At 41.8% G+C, this 25781-nt stretch overlaps 1 protein-coding gene across 1 annotated transcript in view; it reads left to right on the forward strand.

Moving 5' to 3' along the window:
- The window catches only part of PLXNA2 (plexin A2), a 518762-nt gene that overhangs the window by 51110 nt on the left and 441871 nt on the right, over positions 1-25781 (forward strand). The window contains 15 exon segments of the mRNA XM_042463708.1: positions 14536-14650; positions 14653-14697; positions 14700-14729; positions 14732-14766; positions 14769-14805; positions 14808-14927; positions 14930-14959; positions 14962-15060; positions 15063-15086; positions 15089-15124; positions 15127-15294; positions 15297-15690; positions 15692-15802; positions 18999-19003; positions 20078-20256. Of these exon segments, the coding sequence (XP_042319642.1) occupies positions 14536-14650; positions 14653-14697; positions 14700-14729; positions 14732-14766; positions 14769-14805; positions 14808-14927; positions 14930-14959; positions 14962-15060; positions 15063-15086; positions 15089-15124; positions 15127-15294; positions 15297-15690; positions 15692-15802; positions 18999-19003; positions 20078-20256 (1428 nt within the window).

Raw genomic sequence — 25781 nt, forward strand, 5'->3', positions numbered from 1 at the left:
TCCATCCATTAGTGACACCAGTGACCAGAACTCTCCTTCTACTGTCTTCAGCCTTCCTAGCATTATGGTTTTTTTTTTCCCAATGAGCTGGCCTTCCATGATGTGACCAAAGTATAACAACATCAGTTTTAGTTACATGGCTTCCAAGGAGATTTTAGGCTCTAACTTTTCTAGGACCCATTTATTTTGTCTTTTTTGGTGTCCACAGTATCCTCAGCACTCTTCTCCAGCACCATATAAATAAAACAGGAGTGGGGAAACTGTAGCCCTTAGGGCTCATGCAGCCTCAGACCCCATTTTGCAGCTCCTGAAGCCCATGCCAATCTATTTTTGGCACATCTTTCAAGCAATACACCTGAAAAAAATACCAAACAAAGCTCTTCCATATCACACTCCCAAAGACTCCTATACTGCTTTTCTCATTGTATCCTGGAACAAAATGACACAAATTCACTGGGATACAGCCAAAAAAACCAGGCATTTATGTCTACTGTCGGGGATTTGTGGACACAGGAAAGGCAGTGGAGGGAGAAAGTGGTCCCCGCCATCCATGTAGTTTATCCCGGAGTAAAATACCAACAAGGGGAACAGCAACATTTTACAGTTAATGTTTTAGCTGACCCTCAAATATAGCTTATTTTAGGACAGAGATTTTGGAATACCTGCTGAAACAATCTCTGTCTTTGGATGTTTTGCTACCAAGTACTATAATTTCAGAAGCAGCTGAGTTGGTCATGTTCATTTACAATTTTAGGCCTTGTGAGTTTGGGAGAATATCACCTCTGATTTGAAGGTGAAGACAGATGGAAGAATAGAAGATTAAAAGATATGTCCAAGAACTCCAGCAGAAGTTTCTGAGATCTATTAAAATCTTAGCAGGGGCAGTATATGTGCTTATTGAAAGTACTCCACATGTATTTTCTCAGTAATCCTTATCACAGTTCTTCAAAGGCAGATCACCATCATTTTCCCCATATTGCAGATAGGAGCTTAGTCTAAGAGTGTGTACTTAACAATATGTCAATTTCTGCATCATTGGTTTCTTAACTCACAGCATATACCATCTCTTTAGTTCTTTGCTTCCCAAGGGCAAGTGATAATTGAGTAAAACATGATGTGGTGGTTTATATCATTTCTCACATAAGCAACCCTTAAGTACAAGGTTTTCCGGTTTGGTATTAGTATCCACTGGTGCTGATGTCTGCTATGGGGTCCTCCACAAGGTAAGTTGATTGAGGAAGCTTCTACTGCTTGAAATGTCGCTCAAAAGCATTTTTTGTACCATGAAGACCAATAATGTGAGGCAATAAGTACCATTACATGAAATAACAATTATTCCTATTATAGTACTTATTGTCCTGAAAAAGTGGCATGTCACAGGAAGTCCTGTTCCTAGTAGTATGTTTCTTCCAAGCTCTGCTGAGAGAAAGCATAGACATAGGAACCTACTTGCTGTGGAGGGAAGCCGCCAAAGAAGACCAGGATTGGAAATGGAGGAAAGGCCACAACTTATTAAACAAACAGCAACAAAGGTAGGGTTGTCCCAAATAATGAGGTCTGGATCTGGCATGATCAGTCCCCCAGTTGGTCGATGAATTGAAATGCCTGGTCATGACCAGGCTTCGGGATGGCATGGGGCTATGAAAAACGCCATCTCACGACATGCAATGGGCCGATCACATGTTCTCAGGTAAGCCCCTAGTCACTGGTAGGCGCTGCCATGATGTAGCTTCCTCAATGGCACAGTGCATGCCCTCAGTGTTCCCAGGTCCTGAAGGAGTCCCAATCAAACCACGCCTACCGATCCATGACCTATACTGCCCCTAAAAGTTGTGACAGAATACCCTAAAACCAAGGAGGGAGGATGGAGAAGCCGAACAATAATGGTGTCTACAATGTGGCCTTAAACTCATGGCTTGGACCCGAGTTACTTAAGGGAACGCCTCTCCCTACACAATCCGCCCTGCACTCTTAGAACCTCAGGGAAGAAACTGCTGGAATACACAAAAACTAGACTGGTCACTACTTCCCATAAAGCATTTACAGCCGTGGACCCAAAATTATGGAACAACTTACCGGAAGAGATCCGTCTTATTACCACACTAGAAGCCTTTAAGAAGGCATTAAAGACGGATCTCTTCCGGTGGGCATATCCACTCGACCTGCTGTAGTTGAATACTCCCACTCTGATTTGATAATATGGAAAACAGACATTCAGATGCTTTAATTCCCCTATCGCAACACTGCTGGCTGATTAGTATTGTATAATATACTATTGTTATATAATGTTGTTTTTAATCTGTTGTGCACTTTGCAATTTGTATTGTCGATATCGATGTGATCCCGCCTTGATCCGTAGGGAGAGGTGGGAAATAGAAATAAAATTATTATTATTATTATTATTATTATTAAATAGTCCCCAGTTTAAGGGAGGGGCTGAGAGAGGGAAGGAGCTCCGCCTCCAGGCCCAGCCAACCAATTGGCTGCCCGAAGGACCGGAACATCCAATGAGAAGGGACCGCTCACTTCCCGAGCATGCTGGGAAATGAAATTCCCAGCCAGAGGCAGAAGTTCCTCCCTTTCCTCTCTGGCAAGCCAACTGCAGTCTCACCTGCCCTTGCAAGGCATGCTGGGGTGCGGCCGGGCCCGCAGGATGGAAGTATGTGGTGCAGGGCCTCCAGCAGCAACACGGAAAGCCCAGTAAGTGAGGCGGCCACTTTTGTCAAGTGTTCCTCAAACTTGGATATGGACTTGTCTTTGCCCACACATCCAAGAAGTCTATGGCTAATAAAGAGAGATGTTGAATATCTGTGCTTTAGCCTAGGCTTCTCCTAGCCATGCTTGTTTTTTATGTGGAGGAATTTCTTTTTCTTTGTATGGGAGTGCATTCACTTGTTCTCCACAGGTATTATTTTGGTAATCCTAGAGTAGACAACCTTTTCAAAACCACAAGTCATATGTGGCATCATCTGGGTAGCCACATATACACACAAAAGCCTTGCCATGTAGGGATTGTTGTAGTTATGTTCCTTCAAGTCAATTCTGACTTACAATTGGGTTTTCTTGACAAGATTTAATCAGAGGATAATATGATTTGCCCAAGGTTACCTAGTGGATTTCCATGGTTGAGTGGAAAATTGAACCCTGGTCTCCCATATTCTTAGTCCAGTAATGGGTCTCAATGCAGTGTTTTTTTATGCAGTGAAAATACTCTTAAGGCGCCAGACCCTGTCTGATCTTTGAGTCTAAGCAGGGTCAGCCCTGGTTAGTACTTGAATGGGAGACCATTGATGAATACCAGGTATAGAAGGCTATATTTCAGAGGAAGGAACTGGCAAAAGCACCTCTGGCTATTCCTTGCCTAAGGAAACCCTATGAAATTGTTGAGATTATCATAAGTCAACAGGTGATCTGAAGGCACATGCACACAGAGGCAGACATAAATCACCCATCCCTGTCCATTGAGATGTTATAATTGTTCCTGGGGTGGAAATGAAAATTTCTTCTGACCTCCAGGGATCACTTTCCACTAGGAGGGGAAATGATCAATGAAACCAAAACATTAGGTTTTGGAAGATACTTTCAGATCTCCCATCTCCCCATTTCTCCACACTGAGATTGTTATCACAACACTGCTAACAGCCAAACTGGGTGAGCAGGTGGGCAGTAGCTTTGTGAGCCATACCAGGAAAAGACAAAGACCACAATCAGTTTGGATGCTACAGATTGCCCACTCCAATATGATGATCCATGAGCAACAGTGAGTGCAAAAATGTATGCTAAATAAAGGAGGAGAGAGATCAGTAAGGAGGTCTTAATCCAGTTAAAATCCAGAAGAGACTGAGAGTTTATTGTTAGCCTCTCCCCTTCCTGAAATTTGATCATTCATTTTTCATAATGTTGGAGGAAACAGGAGCTCCTACACTTGTTCTTTCTGCTCTCTTGTCCACTAGGGATGTGATGTCTTAGACAGCAAGGGATTAGAATCTTTTGCCTTCCTGCTTGCTTTTCCTTCCTATGTCAACCACCTATCCCAGAAGTGTTGTGGGTAGATAGCATTGTGTAGTTCAGCCAGGGTTAATTGAGTGAGTGTTGTAAAAGGGTGGGGGTGGGGGTGCCAGTCTTCCTGCCTGCTCACTGATGAAGGAGGACATGCTGCCACATGTCTCTCTCCCATCATTTTCTCTTTAAATAAGTTTAGAAAGGAAAAGGCTATTTCTATCCAATAATTTATTCCTTTAATAAATGTTCCTCCTATTGATGATGGTAAACTTATTTTTCTACCTGCATTTTCATTCTTTCAGAAGATTATCCCACGAGGATTTATAACTGGTATTAAAGCCAGAGAATAACACCTTTGGCAATACTTGGCACGTGACGTCATCTCCGTCTGCTGCTTTGCATTGCTGCTTTGCCTCTAAGATATTGTTGTTTTTGTGTATGTGTTGTGTGCCTTCAAGTCATTTCCCTTTTCATTGTTGGAGAGAACTTGTCAATTGTGCTGCTGTCCTATTAGTCAGATGTGATAATTTCCTCCAGCTGTAGTGTTGATATTGGGCAATCACATGCTATCAATCTCCTCCTCTCCTCCCTTCCCTTTACTATTCCGCAGCAAGGTGTTTTTTCTTTCTTTCTCATGTTCACTTTTCTTTTCTTGTTTACTAAATCACATTGCCATAATTACTAAATTATGTTGCAAAGTTTTTTTTTTTTTAAAAATGAAAGGCACACTTAATGGGGATTAAGGAGGAGGGTGGAAGAGAGCATGAAGGACCATCAGTGACAGAAACAGCCCCAGTCATGCTATTGAAAAGACATGTAATAGTAAATGGTCCCAAACCAGTGTGCATCCATTTCCTTTTACTAACACGACTGTAGTGAGAATGACGCCCGCCCGTGTAATAACATCATTAAACTCAACATCCTAAATGGGTACCTCCACTGTAATTTCACACTGCACAATTATTTCACTTTAAATGTCATAGCTTTATCCTATGGAATCCTGGGGTTTGTAGTTTGGGGAGGTACTGGAAGTCAGTGGTTGAGAATTCTAAATGCCCCACCCTAAAGTGTAGATCCCAGAATTCCATGGGATGGAACCATAGCAGTTAAAGTGGAATCATAATGCTATACTTGTGTAGTGTGAAAGGGCCCTCCTACATTAATTGTGGGCTTCAGAACAGCTTTGCTGCTGTTTTCACTTTTCATGTGTATGAAAGAGGGCAGAATTAGTGATTCAAGCAGGGATTAAGATGTGAGTTGAGGTTCTGTCAGAGCCAGATAAGTCAAACAAGGCCTGATACAGACAGACAAAAGGGCCGTCCTGGGGCTGATTTAAGGGCTCGGGAGAGCAGAGTGTCCTTTCACTCCCGAGCCCTATCACGCTCTCATAGCACCATTTTGGCGAGTGCTTCCAAACGGCACGACACACAACAAATGTCACTGCGCCAGTCCAGGGTGCTAATGGCGCCTTTGCAGCAGCAGAAAAAGGAGCCATGTTTTGCAGCTCCTTTTTCTGACCACATCAACACAACAATAAAGGAGGGGCCTCTGTGTGCTCCTTTCCCCCTGTTTGACCAGCTCCCAAGGCACTTCTGGAACCATAGTGGGTTATATTTCCATGCCTCTTCTTTGAGGAAGTCTCCTTGGGCAAGGGCAAGCTCCTGGTCTAACTACCCAATCATAACTTTATTGCCTATCAATATCCTATCAAACATGATGGCTAAATGGAACTTCTATGTTTTGTACTACATTTAGCATTTCTGTCTGCTAGTCAATATGGTTAACTAACAAGGAGGGAGCAAATGTTCTTGCCTTAATTGTGAATTCCAATTCACAACTGGACATGGTCCATTCTTTAAAAAGAAAGCTGGGCTAGATGAGTCTCTTGGATGAGGTATTAGGAATGACATTTCCTCTCTTTTGTAGTAAATAGTAATAGAAAAAGCAGCTTTTTCTTCAGAAGGAGAACCTGGCAATGACAGGCCATAAAAAGCACAGAGACATTTATTTATATTTATGGAAACCTTGAGTTGGACTTGCAACAAAATTTTGCAGTACAGTGCCCTGTTATTCAAGGCTCCAGCCAGCTATGTCCATGTGAAAACCTTGCCCTGTTTCTGCCAAACTTGTTAGTATTTCCCTTGTGGACATGTGTAATGCCATTTTGACTGCAGAAAGATCCATACAATACGTAGAAAGTGTGACAGGGTGGAGTATCTGTTAGGATTCCAGCAACTGAATTTATTCTCCCATCTGTAAGGCATAGCATATAGAAGACTGGGAGTATAAAGTACACAAGGCAGAATAGTGTTCCATAACTAACACAGAAGAGTGGAAATACAAACAGAACAAATTTTCTCCACATGAAGTATTACACATATCAAAGACTGGATGGTTATCATGGCCAAAATCATAGAACAAATGCTTCTAATTTCTGGTGCTCTTTTGACCATATGATTTGCTAGAACTTTATCACATTACAAACCTGAAGCCTCAGGTGTTTGAGTTCGTATTGGAACTGTCACTTGGATAACAAGCTTTTTGAAGCCGTTTCATTTAAGCGGTTTCACAGGATTAAGTTAAAGAAGATCTGATTTTTGCTTTGCAGCTATTATTCTGTAAATACATTGTGTAGCTATATTCCACAGTCTTTCAGGTAAGTGGGGACATTTTAGGTGGAAAAGGGATTAAGGAGCATAAAGCATTTCATCTCATATTTCTCATCCTTGTGGAGGTTGTTGTTGTTTTTCCTTCTATTGCTTGAGGAAGGGGGTGATTGTTTTTCAGGAGGGAAATCACACACACACACACACAGCTGGCTTTTAATAACTTCAGATCCCGGAAGGGTGGATAAAAGGCTCTCTGATGTAAGCCTGTATCACACAACAGTATTTTTATAAGACAAGCTTCTCATTTCCTATGGAAATCTCAGTCTTATGAGTCTTAATTCTGCTCAACAGTTGCCTCAGTTTGAATAAGAGGAAAAGCAGATTGGTAGAAGGCATTTCCAAAATGTCTTGTTCCAACTCTTTCAACACCTATCTCATTTATTTTGGTCTATTTAGTACCAGTGTAGTTGACTTACATTCACTGAATTCAAAAACAACTGTCAAAAGTTATTGATTGAAAAGTGTACATATGGTACCCTCTCCATCAGGCTAATAAACAGAATTTCAGGATCCAGATTTCAGCATACAATGACGGAGCCATCCCTACCATTAGAATTATTGATGTGAAAACCTTAGGTAGCAGATACTGAGGTGTGACAGAAGGAAATAATTTTATGTCACCTCTTTTGTGGCTGCTATGATATCACTACTCCCAGGCACAGTAGAAAGTATTGACCTGTTACTAGTCTTGAAACAAGAATCAAATGGAACCAACTGCTGATCCAGTCAGCTTCTGGAGGTGCCACTTTTTATTTTCCTATTGCAGCCCGATTTGCTGGCAAACACTAGGAAAATCTTTGTTAGCGTGCAGAAAATGAAATCTTGTTGATGTCGGCCATACAGACAGCTGGTAAGCTGTATTCTGGTAACTGCAACAAGAACAGATGATTCAGTGAATAGGCACTGAGTATCTGGGGAAATTATTTTTTGTAAAAATAGTGGGGGTAAGGATTAAGAATAAATCCAATTGTTAATTCAAGATAGAGTAAACTCATTCAGTCAAGGGAACATATGTACATGTTGATTTACCAAGTTCTCACTGATTCAGTGGGTCTGCTCCAGGTGGAATTGGCTCCTGAATTTGGGCCCAAATGAAATGGGACTGACATAATTTGACTCAGCACTTCTGCAGGAAAGTATGGTTTGGTGCATATGCAAATACTGAAACACAGAATGGGGGCCAAGCAACATGTATTTCTAATGCTCTTGTAAAATATGCAACCTGCTCATCTGTACATTGAGATCATTTTTGTGTAAGTAGTAAACTTCAAACCTTTCAGACATCATTAGCTTGGAAGAGGCAACTAAATTCAAATTATATGGATTCAGGTCTTCATCCTTTTAAACACATGCTTATATCAGGATTTTAAACTATTTTGTGAAGATGCCAAAAATAACTGGAAATTTTAAAAAGCAAAATCATCCAGATTGGCCTCGGGGAGAGAGGGGGAATTCTGTATTGGACAGTAGCTTTATTAGCTTTATAACCCTATAAAATGTCACCAAATTGTGAACTTTTTAGGTTCTACATATCTCTTCAGGAGGCTACATGGGAAACCTTTCAGAGTATGGTGAATTGGGAAAGTTTCTGAGGTATAAACAGGCCTCATTAGGCATATACACAACTTCCTGTGCCACTATGGTTCTGTGATGTTAGTTCTTTTTATCAGTGTAAGAAGTTGCTTAGAAGAGGAAGCTGTATGTTTGGTGAGGCCTACAGTTTTATATCAGAAACTATGTGTTACAGACTGCCAAAATAAAGCTGCTTCGGGTCTCTTGGGAGGTATGCTGTTAAAAAGATGCCATCCTAGAATCCGGAAGCTGCACCAAAGCTGCACACCATGCTTAGGATGGAGTGTGGCTTTGGGCGCGACTTCCGACTCTGCATCTTTTTAAATAGCATAGCTCCAAAGAGACCCGAAGCAGCTTTATTTTGGCAGTCTGGTAACAGGCCTAGATGGCATTGATTTCATTCCACAGAAGCTAGAGCAAGTGTCCGACTGGTGGACCCTATGTTCAGTGGGGCAGTGAACGCACTCCTAACCGATCCTCATTCCACAATAGCCGTCAGTACCTTAGACAGTCCTGAATTGCGACAAAAATCCTGGACAGAAGAAAATCAACACCTTTTCCCACTAACAAAGGAAACGCCATCACAGCCCTAGAGTAGTGCTGAAATACAGTTCGATGGGCACACAACCTGTCAGTGTTTTTTCCTTACTCCGCATTTTAATTTTGCATTTTGTTTTCAAAATCTGAATAAACAATTACTGAACAGGAGGGACTCTCACTCAGTCAACCAACCACATCAGAATCAATCCAATGTATCAGTATTTCACATCTGCGTCCACTACCAAGAATCAGATTATCGGCCTTCAATGAAGGCAAAGTGGAATACATACAGGATTTACCGCAACGCATAGTGCCTAAGGTCTGCCTTCTCACTCAAATCATGGTGGTATAGTGTCCGAGGCAAACCAAGTTATCTTTTGATGGCTTACCAAGAGACAATCTAGAAGGAACATGTTTTTGGAAGATGTTCACCTGAGACAAGGAAGAAAATTTGTTAAACAGCTAACCCAATTCTCTGTACTTTCTTGATGTGCAAAATTCCTAATGGCTGGTCAGGTCGTGCACTGTAAGTAAGGTAATATTCCATCATTACCCATTCAAGAAAACGAAACACTTCTATGTTTCTCACAGAAAACAGCATAAGCAAGTGGAATTAAAGTTTGCTTATACAGTTTACATATTTAAAATAATCACTTAGAATCAGCACGAACAAACATGGTGACCATAATTTCTAAGGAACATGTGTAAGATGGACACTTAAAAAAATGGATGTGTTACGTTAACAAATTTGCTATATGAAACATTGGGGTATGGATATTGGTGCTTCGTTGCCAATGATCATACACAAATAGTCCAGATCCATGTGCCAGTTTCCAGAAAATAGCGCTGTATGTGAAACACTATGTAACTAAAAATCAGAGGCGTTATGTTGGAAGCATGTGTCAAAACTGCTTAAGAAGGAGCTATAGCCAAATCCCAGGGCCTTGTCTAAATAAACATTCTACGCTTGCCCTGGCATTCAGGTAAATAGGTTCATTGAAAAGGAAGCATGTACAAGCTGGCTAAAACCTGTACCCTCGTAGCAAAAGGAATGTTCTTCTCAAACAGGTAGTTGGCAACCAGTGGATGGCCAGTGCTAACAGCATCAAAAAAAAATCAAGAAGAAAAGAAAAGGGATACAAGCTTACATTGAAAAGAAGAACGACACTAGTCATGACAGAGCCAATCACAGGACGCGCCTGCTGTGACAGCAACGAGTAGGGGTTGAGCCATTCCTAGTCAAAATGAGCTTCAGATAGCAGTCAGAAAAAGAAAAGGGCCGCAGTGGAACTAGAGAGCCATGCCAAGTGTCACACTGCGCAAGCAATGCAGAGTGCAAGGGGGGGAGGGGGAGGAGGGGTGGGGGAGGGGGGGGGAGGGGGGGACAGGGGGGGGGGGGGGGGGGGGGGGGGGGGGGGGGGGGGGGGGGAGGGGGGTGGGGTGGGGGAGGGGGGAGGGGAGGGGGGGGGGGGGGGGGAGGGGGTGAGGGGGAGGGGGGGGGGGGGGGGGGAGGGGGGGGGGGGAGGGGGAGAAAAAGGGGAAGAGGAGCCCGGGAAACTGTTTACAATAAGGTTATCATGGCTTTTGAACAAAAGTATGTCAGTCTTGTTCTGTGGTGTGGCAAGGAAAAACCCTTGCTGAAGTTTTTACCAGGGGATGCGGTAGGCCGATATTTCCCAGAGGAAAGCGAACGCGCCAACTCATCTGAGATGTCCTTGCCTAAGGAAACCCTATGAAATTCATGGGACGCACTTAAAATCAGCCAGGTAACTTGAAAGCCACACTTAAGGATGCTCCGTAATGCAATACGATCGTTGTAGCCACCTTTGAGCATTATCAAAAAGAACGATGCCTGGCTAGCACGGGCTTTTGGTAGGACTTTCAGCTGACTATCCTCAGATGCATAGAGGTGGACTGGAGAGCTCAGAGACAGATATAAAGTTAAGAACTTGCACCTCATCTCCATGCCCACAAGGTTTGAATTAAAATGATCCTCAAAACAAACCATTTATTTTGGTCTGCCTCTGGACTCTCAATACACCCTCATGCATCTGAGGAAGTGGGTTCAAGTACAGGAAAAACTCATGCTACCAGCTCTTTCTTTCAGTTAGCTCAAAGCTGTTACACTTTTCTTCTGCATACTGATTTTCAGACTTTGCCAACTCAATAATTACCAATGTGGGATACGTTATCTATTAGAGAAAAGAAATTTTTTTCCACAGCATGAAAGGGATTTGGATCTTTTGTAATGTGGCTGGTACTGAATGAGGTGTTCATTCATTTCCTGATTCAGTTCTTTGGTCTGACGATTAGGGGAAATGCCAAAGCTGATGTTGAACATTGTCCACAAGTACTGGAGAACCAAGGTTGAGCGGGATGGAAAAGGAATAGGGAGAGAGTAAGCGCTGGCGAAGGAAGAGAATGAATAGTGCATTGAGAGAGAGGCAACATCTTAGCTTTTTCAGTATTCGTTTCATGTGCCCTTTCGGTATGAAAGCAGTAAGGTCATGTAGAAGGGTACCAATTCATTATACCAAACATACTCCAGCTGAAGAAGCCCAGGTAGAAGAAAGGATATAGCCTTGGAAGGATCCTGCCAATCAGAATACAGAGTGCTGGGCTACAGTGTACCAAACTCCGTTCTTTGGTAAGAAAATTCTTATTTTGATGGGAGAGCAGAGTGGTGCATGGGATGAAACTTGGCTCCCACAGGCCCGAGCATCCAGAAGAATATTTATTATGTTACTTATTTCAGTTTTATGCTATTTTTCGTTTCCCAAAAGGGACCCAAATCAGCTCACAGATAGATAATGTTTCTTCACCTACATTAAACCAGACATTTTTGGAGGTGTACAAATGAAACTTGTTTTCTGCAGAAAACACTTCGTATCTTGCCCAGAAACTAATAGGCAGCCATGTGAAGGGATCATAAAACAGGATGAATAGGGTCAGATCTAGGTTTGCCGTAACCAGCCTTGCTGCATATTCTGTACCCTACCATTGAAGTTTCCAGAACTTTACACAAAGGTAGCCCCATTGTAGAGCGTGTTTACAGAAGTTGAGCCGAGAGGTCACCAGTGCGTATACCAGTATTTCAAGGTCTTCCCACTACCAGAAAGGGGCGCAGCGGTTATCAGCCAAGCTGATAAGTGCACCTGAACCGTCCACTCCATCGGAGCCATCAGATGGCGAGACGAGTCAGGAGCACCCCCAGGACTGTGAACAGAGTCCTTCAGGGGAGTGGGTGACCCCATCCAGAACTGGCTGGCATAAACTCCATTCCAGAAATTGGGAGTCCCTATTACAAGTACACACTGTCTTACCTGGATGCAACTGAGTTTATATTTCCCACATCCAGTCTGCATAAGACAGGCATCAGGGAGAGATGCATTCTTAGTCACTGCATCAGTCTGAGACATAAGAAATATATTTGGGTGTCATCAACGTACTGATAACACCCCACCCCTGTCTCCGGAATGATCGTCAGCCAGCAGCTTCAGTAAATGTTTGAATGGCATTGAGGACAGAATCGTGCCTTGGGGGACACCCAATCTGAACTCCCTCTTGGCCGAATAACGGTCCCTAAGGGCGACACCATCTGGAATCTTCCTGAGAGGTCACGATCGGAAAACCGCTGCAAAGCAGATCCTCCGATTCCCAACTCACTCAGGGTTTCCAGATGGACAACCAGGGTCAATGGTATATGAAGGCCACTGAGAGGTCCAAGAGCACCAGCAGGGTCACAATTCCCCTGTCATGTGCCCAGACAGAGACATTGACTAGGCGAAACCAAGGCCATCTCAACTCTGTAGCCGCCCTATATACCGTTTGAATTGGATATAGAAATCTGCTTCTTCCAAGAGTGCATAAAGTACTGCACTTGGGCAAAAAACATGATACATAGATATAGGAGGGGGGACAGCTGGCTTAATGAGACCTACATGTGAAAGGGATCTAGGAGTACATACTACGACCACAAGTTGAACATGAGTCAACAGTGTGAGATGGCAGCAACTAAAAAGGCAATGGAGTTTTAGCTACATCAATAAAAGTATAGTGTCTAGTTCAAGAAGTATAGTGGTACACTCTTATCTGCCTTGGTCAGGAGGTCACCTAAAACTGTGTCCAATTCTGGGCACCACAATTCAAAAAGGATTGAGAACTGCAGTGTGTACAGATAGGAGGGCAACTAAAATTGGTGAAGGGTCTAGAGCCATGCCTTTTGAGGAGAGACTTATGGAGCTGGGGATGTTTAGTCCTGGAGAAGAGAAGGTTAGAGGTGATATGATAGCCTTGTTTAAATATTTGAAGGGATGTCATGTTGAGGATGGTGCAATATCTGTTTTCGCGCTCCAGAGAACAGACCACAACAATGGATGAGAACTAGGAAAAGAAATTCCACTCAACATAGGAGAAACTTCCCGACAGTAAGGGCTTTCAACAGTAGAATACACTCCTCAGAGGGTGATAGAGTCTCCTTCCTTGGAGGTCTTTAAATAGAAGCGTGGATGGCCATCTGTCAGGGATGCTTTGATTGTGAGTTCCCTGCATTGGCAGGAGGGGTTAGACTGGAGGGCCCTTGAAACTCTATGATTCTATGATTCGGTCATAAACTTGGAAATGTTCTTTGCAATATCTGGGAGGTTTTAATCCAGAAAGAATTTTTCCAAGCCTCATTGCATAATTTCATGGTATTTTAAATGTGTCAGGATTCTTTTGTCTTTAGCAGGGAGGATGGGTGGTTCAAGATTCCCTTTATAGTGTTATTATTATTTATTATTGTATATTAACCTTATTTATGAAGCGCTGTAAATTTACACAGCGCTGTACAGGCAAATCTTTTTAGTTAGACGGTTCCCTGCCCTCAGGCTTACAATCAAAAAAGACATGATACAGAAGGAGAAGGAGTGGTGACGAGAAAGGTAAGAGTCCAGCAGTTCCTCTCAACCCCGAGGGCCTGGACCAAGGCAGATGGACTGGAGGGAGGGCAAGCTTCATAATGGATGGTTAATCATTATCCAGGGAAAATACATAATCAGCAAGTAGGATAATACATATACATAACTAGGAATACAGGAAATGGATCGGATTAATGAATGAGTGTTTTGCTTATCTCACCTGCTACCACCTGAGGCACAGAGGCAATGCCCATTGGCATCAAGCAAACAGTCAATGGACTTGCCAGTTACAGAGAGTACAGGCATAGCATAAGGCACCAAGAAGGCAATGTATCTGAGGTATGTAGAAACAAAACAGGAGATGTTGCAGACACATAAGCTACTGCTGCCCGGATATATCCTTTCCCCTTAATTAATTGTAACTGTGGATTTTGTGGACAGAAGAAACCTTTTTACTAACCTTACAGAAGAACATAGAAAAACACCACCACTCCTGCCTGGGTTGTTAGATCTGATGACTGGGTAGGGGAACTGCCCCTGCAAAACATACTTGTCTTTGGGCTGAGATTGATTATTCTCTCCTGCAGATGAATGAACTCATGACTCAGAGCATAGTATGAGCATTTAAATGGTGTACAATTAATGCCAGAGGCGGAACAGAGTGCTAAAGCCTGCCTGGTTTACCCAAATGGAAACCTGGCTCAGGATCAGAAGTGTCTTCATTTATTTCAAAGATTCTTAATGAAAAAGCCTGCTCACTTGTCTCGTTTACAGACATTTTAGGTCTGATTGTTTGATCTTTGCATCTGTTTTTTCATATAATTTTTGTTTTGTTTAACATTTTATGTCTGTAGAACCATGTGAGGAACAGTGCTGCAGTGGGAGATACACACAGGAGTTCTGAGGTTCACACTCCCTTTCCCTTCACACTCTGCCACAGGATGGAACAGAGAAAGTTCTGCTGGCCTCGATATGGGACTCCGATGGCGGGCCAGTGGCCTGGGTGCTTCTTCTTTTGTTTTCTTTTCACAGAATGCGACCAGCACTCCCATTATAATACCTTCCACTCTGAGAACCGCGACTGGAGACTTTCAACCACTTGACTGTCCATCAGGCCACTGGAGCATCATGTGGGAGCCAAATCGGGTTTATAAACTGTCTGGAAACTTGACCATATTAGTAGCTCACAAGACAGGACCTGAGGAAGACAACAAGTCTTGTTATCCACCGCTCATTGTTCAACCCTGTACGAGATCTTGACTCTAACTAACAACGTCAACAGCTGCTGATTATTGATTACTAGCTCGAAAATAGGCGGTTGGCATGTGGCAGCCTCCAAGGAGTCTGCAAGCTGCTGAGATTGGATGACCTCTTCATCCAGTGGAACCTTCACATAAGAAGGAGCATATCTTTCCAGTGTTAACAAGACTGGCACTATGTATGGGTTATAGTTCGATCTGAGGGGGAAGAGGAAAGCTTTCATAGTACTACTGCAGTGGATGGCAAGCAGGATTACTTCCCCACTCTCTCCAGCAGGAAACTGCCACGTGATCCAGAGTCATCAGCCATGTTGGGATTAGTAACTCCACGCGACTTTGTTTCATCCCTCATCAAAATCCTTCAGACACACTGGCCTTGGTCTCTCACTTTGATATCTTTATAATCTATGGATTTGCACGTGGCATTTTGTGTACTTTTCTGACTGTTCAGCCAGAGCAACCTGAGGGAGTATCTATCAATGCAGCCAGTGACATATTCTATTCAACATCCCGAATTGTGCGTCTGTGCAAGGATGACCCCAATGTTCACTCCTATGTTCTCCTGCCTTTTGGATGTGTCAAAGTGATGTGGAATACTGCGACTCCTCCAGGCAGCCTATCTTCCAAACCAGGAGAGGTATTGGGCTCGATCCTCAATATTACAGTCCAGGATGATGTCGCTTTTTGCCATTTTCTCAAGGGGCAAAAGCAGTATCATCAGCCACCTGATGACTCAGCTCGTGCATGTTCCCATCCGTGCTATCAATGCCCAAATTAAGGATCGCCTACAATCTTGCTACCAGGGTGAGGGCAACCTGGAACTCAACTGGGCTGCTAGGGAAAGAGTTCAATGTACCAGGCGGTAAGAATATCACCACATATTAACTAGTTTTATTTGGAGGAAGATATTGGGCAGAATCCAGTTGTAGCACAAGGAACAGTAACAGAAATTCTAAGACCTATGAGACTTCTTTTGTTGGCATTGGCTCAAACAATCAGAGCACATTCCCTTGAACAGCTTGTTATTTTCTAATAGATAGGGCTCAGTATTTATTTGGAAGAAGGAGCGTTGACTTTTCGTGTCAGCTACAGGTTTGTGACCTTGAGCTAGTTCTGTTTTCTCCTCATAATGGGAAAATAAAAAACCACCACCACATACATCAGCCTCAGTGAGAATAATGATTAAAGGAAATGTTTTCAAAACAAGTCCCATTATATAAGTGCTGTGTAAAGTAGAAGTGGTACCAAGCTATTCTGTCTTTATTTTTTCAGTATTAAACTGAGAAATGCAATCTTGATGAAAGTTGATGTTGTTGTTTTATGATGGCCCAGACTTTTTTCTGTTTTATATTATTGGAACAGAGGTAGATGATTTGAAGGATTCCATCGCTTTTGTAATCTGGTACTAAAAGAATTATCTTTGAGCAGGACGGTTTCTGTGAGCAATAGTCAACGATAATGACTAAATTAGTTGAATTTTCCTGCCCCCAATGACATTGACTAAGAAGTCACCCCACTTTTTTCAATGTAAAGATCCCTACAATGAACAATTTGATCTGTAGCTTCATGGCAATAGTAAAGAAATGAAAATGTGGTGTGGCTATTAGAGGTGGCAATTATTGCACTGTAGTGGTCAGTAACTCTTAACAGGCTATAACTCTCATGTCCTGCTTGTGAGTTTCCTTAAGTATCTGGCTTGCCACTGCAGGAAACTTGAACTGATCAGTCTTTGGTCCAGTAGGTTCTTCTCATGTTTTTAACTAGAATCCTTAGTCTGTCTGCTACTTAATTTGCAAACTCATGTTGTTTGCTTGGCCAAGTCACATTAGACACAATAACAAGTCACTTGTTGTTCAGGCATTTTATTTCTGAATGCACCCTGAGTGCTTACAGAGGGAGGATGTTATCATTTATTCCTCACAACTGATGCCAATGGAACAAAAGGAAAGCGTGGATTGAACAGGAAGTTACTAATCCATGCTTGCTCAAAAATCCAGAGCTGGGGCCTTGATTTGGGGTATTAATGTCTACAAGAAGCCAAAGAAGAGAAGATGCTGCATGGGCTAACTTGAATATTTTGGTGGGATAGAGAACCATTTTTGTCACTGTATATTCAGTTGACATGACCTTGGATCCCTGTGGGAAAGCTCTCGAGACTGTGAAATGTTAGCTGTTCTCTTGCACTCAGACTGTTATGCAGGAGGGAGATAGCCATTTCCCTGAAGGTGGGAACAGTTCCAAGGAGGAAGCCACCATTTCCTTTCTCCTTTCGGAATGCAGACACCTGCACTTCCCCCGGTCATTCCGATCCCATGCTATAAAGAGTTGAATCAGATGTGTGTGTGTGTGTGTGTGTGCGCGCGCTGCCGCACACACACACACACACACACACACACAACCAACAAGTAGGACAATAATGTAGCTGATTTCAAACCATGTCTCTGCCAGCTTGTCTGCAGAGGAAGATAGAAAGAAAATTAGATCTGAAGCAGGAAAGTCTACATCAATCTAGCCAGGATGGTAGAAAGTTAATCTCAGTTTCCAAAAGGCTTAGGAATATTTCTGTGCATGGCTGGCTTCATGGTCTGTTAATTATGGAAACAAATCAAGGATGGGAGTGGTTGTTTTAAAATGAAGTGAGGGTGAAATGCAACCCTTATTTTTTTTTCCTCAGAAAGACCTTGAATGGCATCCTGCAGAGGTCTATATACACTTCAGTAAATAGTAGGGATATGTAAAACAATTTAGCAATTTGAATTTGAAATCTACTATATCTAGCCCACATAGTATCTCTAAAGAATGCATGTACCACAGACTCTCTCTCCTCTCTCACACACACACACACAGATTTCATATCCCTTCCATATCACAGTTTCAGAATATCATCTCATTTCTTTCTTACATACATTTACAAGAGAATCAAAGTTACTGGTCTCAGTGGGGACTAGCTTTTAAGTAACATAGACAGGATTCGGTTTTATGGTAATCAAAACAGATGGTAGGAAATTCAGATATGGGATCCATCAAATTATTGCTTTCTGTAATTATGCAGGTTTCCACAACAAAGCCCTGTGGCCTATACTTTCACACGTATTCATTGAAATCTCCTCATCTTCTAATGGCAGGGAAATAGAGGGTTTTTTTTACTGAATACCACAAAAGAAAAATTGATGGGGCCACTGAGACAGTTCTACTGAGATATTAGGGGAGTTCATGTTTTTTTGTATGGGAGAGACCCTGTTTCCTGACTATTAGCTGGTATCAAGAATTACCAATTAATAAATAATAAAAAAATAATAAAAACTTATTTATATGCCGCCCTTCGAAACATCAGGGCGGTTAACAACAATAACAACATACATCCATAATAGATAAAAACACAATTAATAAAACATAAAAGAACTTGTGCCAAATCACAAACTACTTTGTGGGGAAGAGGGGGCTCTCAAGGCAAAGAATCAGGGGTAAGGCTGCTTGAAGAAGAACGTTTTCAGCCCCTTCTTAAATTGGGCCGGGAGGTTGCTGAACGGAGCTCAATGGGCAGCGAGTTCCAAGGGGTAGGGGCCGAGGTGGAAAAGGCCCTTCTGGTGGTATTAACTAATCTACCTCCAGAACTCTTAACAAATGCTGCCCGGTGGATCGAGTGTGCGGGGGCGGATTGTACGGAGAGAGGCGGTCCTTTAAATACTCTGGGCCCAAGCCATTTAGGGCTTTATAGGTTATAACCAACACCTTGTATTCGCCGTGGAAGCGAATAGGCAGCCAATGTAGGTCTTTTAAGACCAGTGTTATATGACTGGTCCTAGGTATGTTAGTGACCAGTCTTGCTGCCATATTTTTGCACTAATTGCAGCTCCGGGTATGGTACAAGGGGCCCCATTAGAGCGCATTGCAGAAATCCAACCGAGAGGTTACCAGAGCGTGTACCACGGTTGCTAGGTCCCCCCGGCTCAGGTAGGGACGCAGCTGGCGTATCAGCCGAAGCTGATTACAGGTGCTCCTGACAGTCGCATCCACCGGAGATGTAGGTGGAGCGACGAGTCAAGGAGCACCCCCAGACTGCGTACAGAGTCCTTCACGGGAAGTGTGATCCCATTCAGGACAGGTGGAACCACCGCCATCCCTGGGCCAGGAGAACCTATCACGAACCTATCAGCTTGAATCCGTTTTCTCTGGATTCAAGCTGAGTCTGTTTTCCCTCATCCAGCCCATTACACGACTCCAGACAGGCCACGAGAGGAGAGATGCACATCCCCGGTCACTAGCATCAGTCGGAGAATATAGAAAAATTATTTGGGTGTCATCACGCGTACTGATAACCCCACGCCCCATGTCTCCGGATGATCTCTCCCAGCGGTTTCATGTAAATGTTAAAAAGCATGGAAGACAGAATGGCTCCTTGAGGGACCCCAGATGTTAAAGTGTTGATGGTGTGGCTGTCCCCAGACTTACTAATCTAAGTTGTTTCTTTACCACATTCTTTTCTCCTCCCCCAAAATCAGTGTTATTCCCACACAACCATTTTACATTCCCAGTACAGATATTTGAGAAACTGGACATGGTGTTACTGTAATCTTTCAGACCGGTCACATAAAAGAGGATAGGATATACAAGTCCTAATGACTGATTGGGTGATTAACCCAGAAAATAACAAAGCAAGACTTTCTAATAATGTGGCATATCATGGGCATGTTAGGATCAGTCTGAGCATTAAAGGTGTGGACAAAGCCTTTCCTTCTTAGAAGTAGTAGGGGAACCATTAAAAAAAACACAGAAGATCATGAAGTCCTAGCCTAGAAAATCCAAGGGGCTCTATGCCACAAATGTGTTATAGAGAAGAAATGCCATTGTTCGCAGTGGAATGTGTGCATGCATATATACATTTGTGCATTTATATATTAACCTGTATTCAAATAGCTTTGTAAATTATGTGCATAAAATAACATATTGCACTGAATCATTGAAGTGATGCTTGAAGAAGACTAGAACAGAAATAGGGATACAGAAACTAGTCTTTGAGCTTGAACAAACCATCTCAGGCTCAGCTGAACAAAAGGAATGTCTACAGTTTGCTTTCCCCCTTCCTTCATTTATTGGTCACTCACACTCACCAAAATGCTTTCTCCCTTTCAGCCAGTCCCAATAGATGATAACTTCTGTGGGTTGGATATTAACCAGCCACTGGGAGGTTCTGTACCAGTAGAAGGGGTCACCCTTTACACATCCAGCCGTGATCGGATGACTGCTGTCACTTCTTATGTCTACAATGGCTACAATGTGGTGTTTGTTGGTACCAAGAGTGGCAAACTGAAGAAGGTAAGTCTGCTGTTTTTTCGTTTTTTTTACCTAGGAAGTCTGAACCTACATGAATTGCTGGTTTTGCAAAAATACAACCAGCTTCTAATAGCTGTGGAGACCTATTTACTGATAACTAAGTATAAAAGCAGTAAGAGAAAGGGGGCAAATCTGACACAGTCAGAAAAGTAAGTGGAATTTATAGCTGCAGCCAATTGCTATCTAAAACTCCAGTAATTGTGAACACTGGAAAGCTACAAAATGAAGAAAAAAAGAGAATGCTACAAAACGGACAAGAAATATAAAGAGTGGGGTGTGCTGGAATTGTGTGCTTAAATTCTTGTGGAGTATTTGTTGCTACTGGGGTGATGCAGATTCAATATATCTGAGACTGTTATATCTTCTAACTAGCCATTTTCATGATTCCATACTATAATTTTGAAAGAGGCATCCAACTGTTTTCTGTATACATTTCACTTGACTGAAAATTTGAGTTCCATTTTTGCCATACTTACAGTATATTCCCAACTTCCAAAATTATTTGCACTTATTAGTTTGAAGAGACATGCTATTTCAAGAGCTTTATGTTGATCTAATTCTTTAACTGATGCTTGAGAAGGAAGCATGTGCTCAAGAAGAAGCTGTAATTGGTGTAAGGGAGAAGAGGTCCTGTATTCATTGACTGTTGGTAAAAATGAGAGTTGGAGTGTTCAGGTGTTCTCAGGAGTCTTTTTATTGTGGTCTCACCATCATTACTGGCCTGTACTGGAATAGTATCATAATACTACTTTGAACAAGCAAACAGAAATAAAACTTGTCATCATAAAATTCTCAAGATAATATTTTAAATTGTACAATAATGATAATGTTTTTGTCTTTTGCCCATGGAATGCACCTAAATACAAATTTAAAACTACATCATGCACCTAAACACAAATTTAAAACTACATCATGTTTATTTGCAGTGTGTGCATCTGTCTGTCTATCTATCTGTTTGTATTTCAAAGTTTCTTGGTAGGAAGCTACAGAGACTATCTAAATCTAGATGCTTAAGAAATGATTAATACCATATCCTGTATTAAGGAAGTACTGTAGCCCCACCCAATCCATGGGAGATCCATCCCACCCCCCCCACCCCCAAAAGATCCATCAAATTGCCAGCTTAGACAACTTTAAAAAAGCTGTCAAGATGGATCTCTTCCAGCAGGCCTTTCCTGAATAAAAGTGCCCGGCCACAGAATGACTGCCCCCCACATCATGTATTAGCCCACCGCTCTGTCCTCATTGTATTTTTTATTGTGTTTTTAATAGATATTTTAATTGTAACATGTTTAATCCTGTTTTAAGGGGAGGAATTTGGGATATAATTTTGTAAATGTGGATTTTAATGTGTTGTGAGCTGCTTTGATTGTCTCATCATAGAAAAGCGGGATACAAATTAAAGATGATGATGATGATGATGATGATGATGATTATTATTATTATTATTATTTACACCATGCCCCCACGCCACTGCCATGCTGGTGCTTCAAGGTGGTCTGTATAGCCCCTCTCAGAATCTTTCATAAGTACTTTAAAGTTCAGGTTAGAATACAGTTGGTTCTCTCTCCCCACTAACATCGATACCACTAGCCTCTACAGTCTTGTAATCCAAATGTGCATAGTCCTCTGGCCAGTACTGGATCACACAGTTAGATCTCAGGGTATATTGTTCAGTTTGTCTGATTGCTTTCTTGCACAGAGTGTGAGGAAAATGGCAAAAATGATCAAAGAATGAAAAATACTTTTCTTAGTATTGTGTCTTCTTATTATAACTAAAAATCTAGGAAGCTCTAACAGAAAGGGAAGAAGAAAAATGAGTAAATGGTGTAAATCTGTGTATTGAGATCATTTAGTGGACATTTACATCAAAAAAGAATCTGGCACACTGTGGAAGCACTTGAAGTTTCAAGGTCTTCAGTATTAAAATCACACTTGGGTACTCTCACAGTCATGTCACTCAGTACCCAGAATTAATGTGTTGTGCTGTCTTTGGGGATCCTCATCCTTTTATACATGGCCACAGTGCATTGAGTACTAATCATTAATCTCTTCTATAATATCATCTATACATGCTTGCCAAAGCCTGGTGAACAAGTATTCATGATTGCACTTTTGCTTCTTGGCAGTAAAAGTGCTTGTGTCTGCAACATCTCCTCTTCCAGCTCTGAAAATAGGTAGAAGGGTTAACTAACAATATAGCCTTATGGGTAGCCACAGCCTTGGGGTAAGAACTGCTTTTCCATACTGTCCTCTTGTCTCTCACCTTCCATCCTTCTTATGCCCTTTTGTGTGATTGATTGGCTACAAGAGATAACATTCTTTGCATTACAAAAGAAAAGCTACTTGCCAGAGGCAAAGACATTTCCCACATTCTTTTGCTCTTATAGAGGGGCCTTGTTCTGTGGGACCTGGTAATCCATGACTAAATTGGGCCTTTCTTTCTTTTTATATACATAGCAGTCCAGTACAAAATTAGAGACTAGTAGTGTTCCTCCATTCCTTTCCACTTAATAAAAGCAGAGCTTTAGTTTAGGCAATTATGTCTTTCATTTTTGTTGTTGTTAACTGCCTTCCTGTTGATCTTGACCCATGACGACCGTGCTGATGAGACGTCTCCAGACTCCCCATCCTCTACTGTTCTGCCCAGCTCCTGCAAACTCATATTTGTGGTCTCTTTAATTGAGTCCATCCATCTAACATATGGCCTTCCTCTCTTTCTACTTCCTTCCACCTTTCCTAGCATTATTTCCCCCCCCCAAGATTCATGCCTTCTCATGATGTGTCCAAAGTACACCAATCTAAGTTTTGTCATCTTGGCTTCCAGGGAGATTTCTGGCTTGATCTGCTCTAGGATCTATTTGTTTGTCTTCTTGGCTGTCCGTGGAATCTTCAGCACTCTTCTCCAGCACCAGATCTCAAATGAATTGATTTTCTTCCTATCTTCTTTCTTAATTGTCCAGCTCTCACATCCATGTATAATAATAGGGAATAGAATGGCTCGTATGATTCCAACTTTTTGTGCCCAGTTCTATATCTTTGCATTTTAGGATCTTTTCTAGTTCTTTCATAGCTGCCTTCCCCATTCTTAATCTTCTTCTGATTTCCTGGCTGCAGTCCCCATTCTATCAATGTTTCTTCCCAGATATGAGAACTCTTTTTCTATTTCTATTTCCTCATTGTCTAGTTTGAATTTGTGTAGATTCTCCGTGTTAATTTTTTCTTCTTTTTTATGTTCAACAGTAGGCCTGCCTTTGCACTTTCTTCCTTGATCTTCTTTAGTAGGTGTTGCAGGTCTGTGAGCTTTTCTGCTAGCACTATGGTGTTGCCAGCATATCACGGATTGTTGATATTTCTTCCACCTATTTTCATTCCTCCCTCTTCTGTGTCCAAGCCTGCTATTTTTACAATATGTTCTGTATATAAGTTGAATAGGTAGAGTGATAAGATGCTGCCCTTTCTGACATCTTTGCCAACTGGAAACCATTCCGTTTCTCTTTGTTCTGTTCTGACAGTAGCCTCTTGTCCTGAGTACAGCTTCCTCATTAAGACTATCAGTTGTGTTAGCACTCCCATGTCTTTAAGAGCATTCCACAGCCTTTCATGATTTATGCAGTCAAAAGCTTTGCTATAGTCTATAAAGCACATGCTGATTTTCTTTTGAAATTCCTTCATGCACTCCATTAGCCATCATATGTTTGCGATGTGATCCCTAGTACCTCTTTCTTTCCTGAAACCTGCTTGGAGATCTGGGATTTCTCTCTCCATGTATGGTTGGAGTCTATGTTGCAGAATTTTGAGCATAATTTTGTTTGCATGGGAGATTAGTGCTGTGGTTCTGCAGTCTCTTGTGTCTCCTTTTTTATGGATGGGGATATATATTGATTCCCCCCCCCCAATCTGTTGGTCATTGTTTTGTTTTCCATATCTGTTCACTAGAGTTGACTCTGCTAATGCGGATGGAAACAGTTTGATTGGAATATCATCAGTTCCTAGAGACCTGTTTTTTACTATTTCTCTTATTGCAGCTTCCATCTCATTTTTTAGAATTTGGGGTTCATCTTCATATGGCTCTTTGTTCCATGTGTCTTTCATCTCTTTTATATAACTCTTCTGTGTTCTTCTTTCATAGGCATGCTCTTAATGGAGAATGCCATTCTTCATTTGACTCTGAGAATATAGAAATATCCCAGTTCACAAAAAGCAATATTGCTCAACATGCTTCCAGTGGGATTGATGTGAACCAAAAAGTTCTTTTGGTGCTGGAAGAAAGGGACAGATTGACAATCACCAGCAATTAATCCCTTTTGGTTTAGCCCCTGAAAAAGTTTCATTGAAATGGTGGATGCCTTCTAGAATTTCATAGGAGGCAGCAATGCAGCAGGGAGGGATCAATGATCACTGTACAGTGTTCCTTCAGCAGTTAGTCTTTACTACATCCTGTTTTCCCCCAACACACACGAATGTAAAGAGCTATCTTGTTCTCAAAGGGGAATGTCTAGACAACTCTGTGTGTTTCCTATATTACATGAAATAATTCACCTCACTTGGGTGCATTAGAGTATGAGTCATATTTATTTACTTAGATTTAGCCACACTTATATCAGTGTCATACCATTTTTATTCTCATGCCTCCATCCTAAACAATCCTGGCATATGTAGTTGGTGACATTACCATGTATGGATGTGAGAGATGGACAGTGAAGAAAATAGATGGGAAGAAAATCAACTCATTTGAGATGTGATGCTGGAGAAGAGTCCTGAATATATTGTGAATGGCAAAAAAGGCAAACAAATGGGTCCTAGAACAAATCAAGCCTGAAATCTCTCTAGAAGCCAAGATGAGTAAATTGAGGTTGTCATACTTTGGCCACATCGTAAGAAGACATGACTCATTAGAAAAGACAATGATGCTGGGAAAGGTATAGGGCAGCAGAGAAGAAGACCACATGACAAATGGATAGATTCAGTCAGGAAACCATAAGTCTGACCCTACAGGACCTGAGCAGAGAGGATAGAGGACAGGGGCAGCTAACAACAACAACAACAAAGAACCAATATAAAGGTTTGGCAGGAAGAGATTCCCCCTTCCTTCTTTTTGCAAAAGCCTCTTTCCCTGAATAAATTAGAAAAAATGAAAATGAAAACACCAACATCATGGATTTTGAAATATTATGTTTTAGAATAATGAATAGAACAAGGTGCATTTCATGCCTTTATGCCCTCAAAATTATTTCTAAAAACTATGCAATAGGAAGACTTTGATAAAATACAATGTGTAGTATCTGATCATTGCAATTCCTGGCCTTGGTTTCATTTTCTCAGTTCTTTTTTGGGAATCGATGCTTTATGTCTGCTTAATACCGTGGAGAAGTAAAGGCAACAAAATAATTTCCTCTCTTTGAGTAATGTTTATGTTTTCTTCTGTTTCTATTGTTTTTTGCCGGAACTTAATAAGATGGCAAAACCAAAAAGGTACTTAACAGCTCATGATCTTCTAGCTCCAT

The sequence above is a fragment of the Sceloporus undulatus genome, chromosome 4, assembly GCF_019175285.1.
Source record: "Sceloporus undulatus isolate JIND9_A2432 ecotype Alabama chromosome 4, SceUnd_v1.1, whole genome shotgun sequence".
Taxonomy (NCBI): domain Eukaryota; kingdom Metazoa; phylum Chordata; class Lepidosauria; order Squamata; family Phrynosomatidae; genus Sceloporus; species Sceloporus undulatus.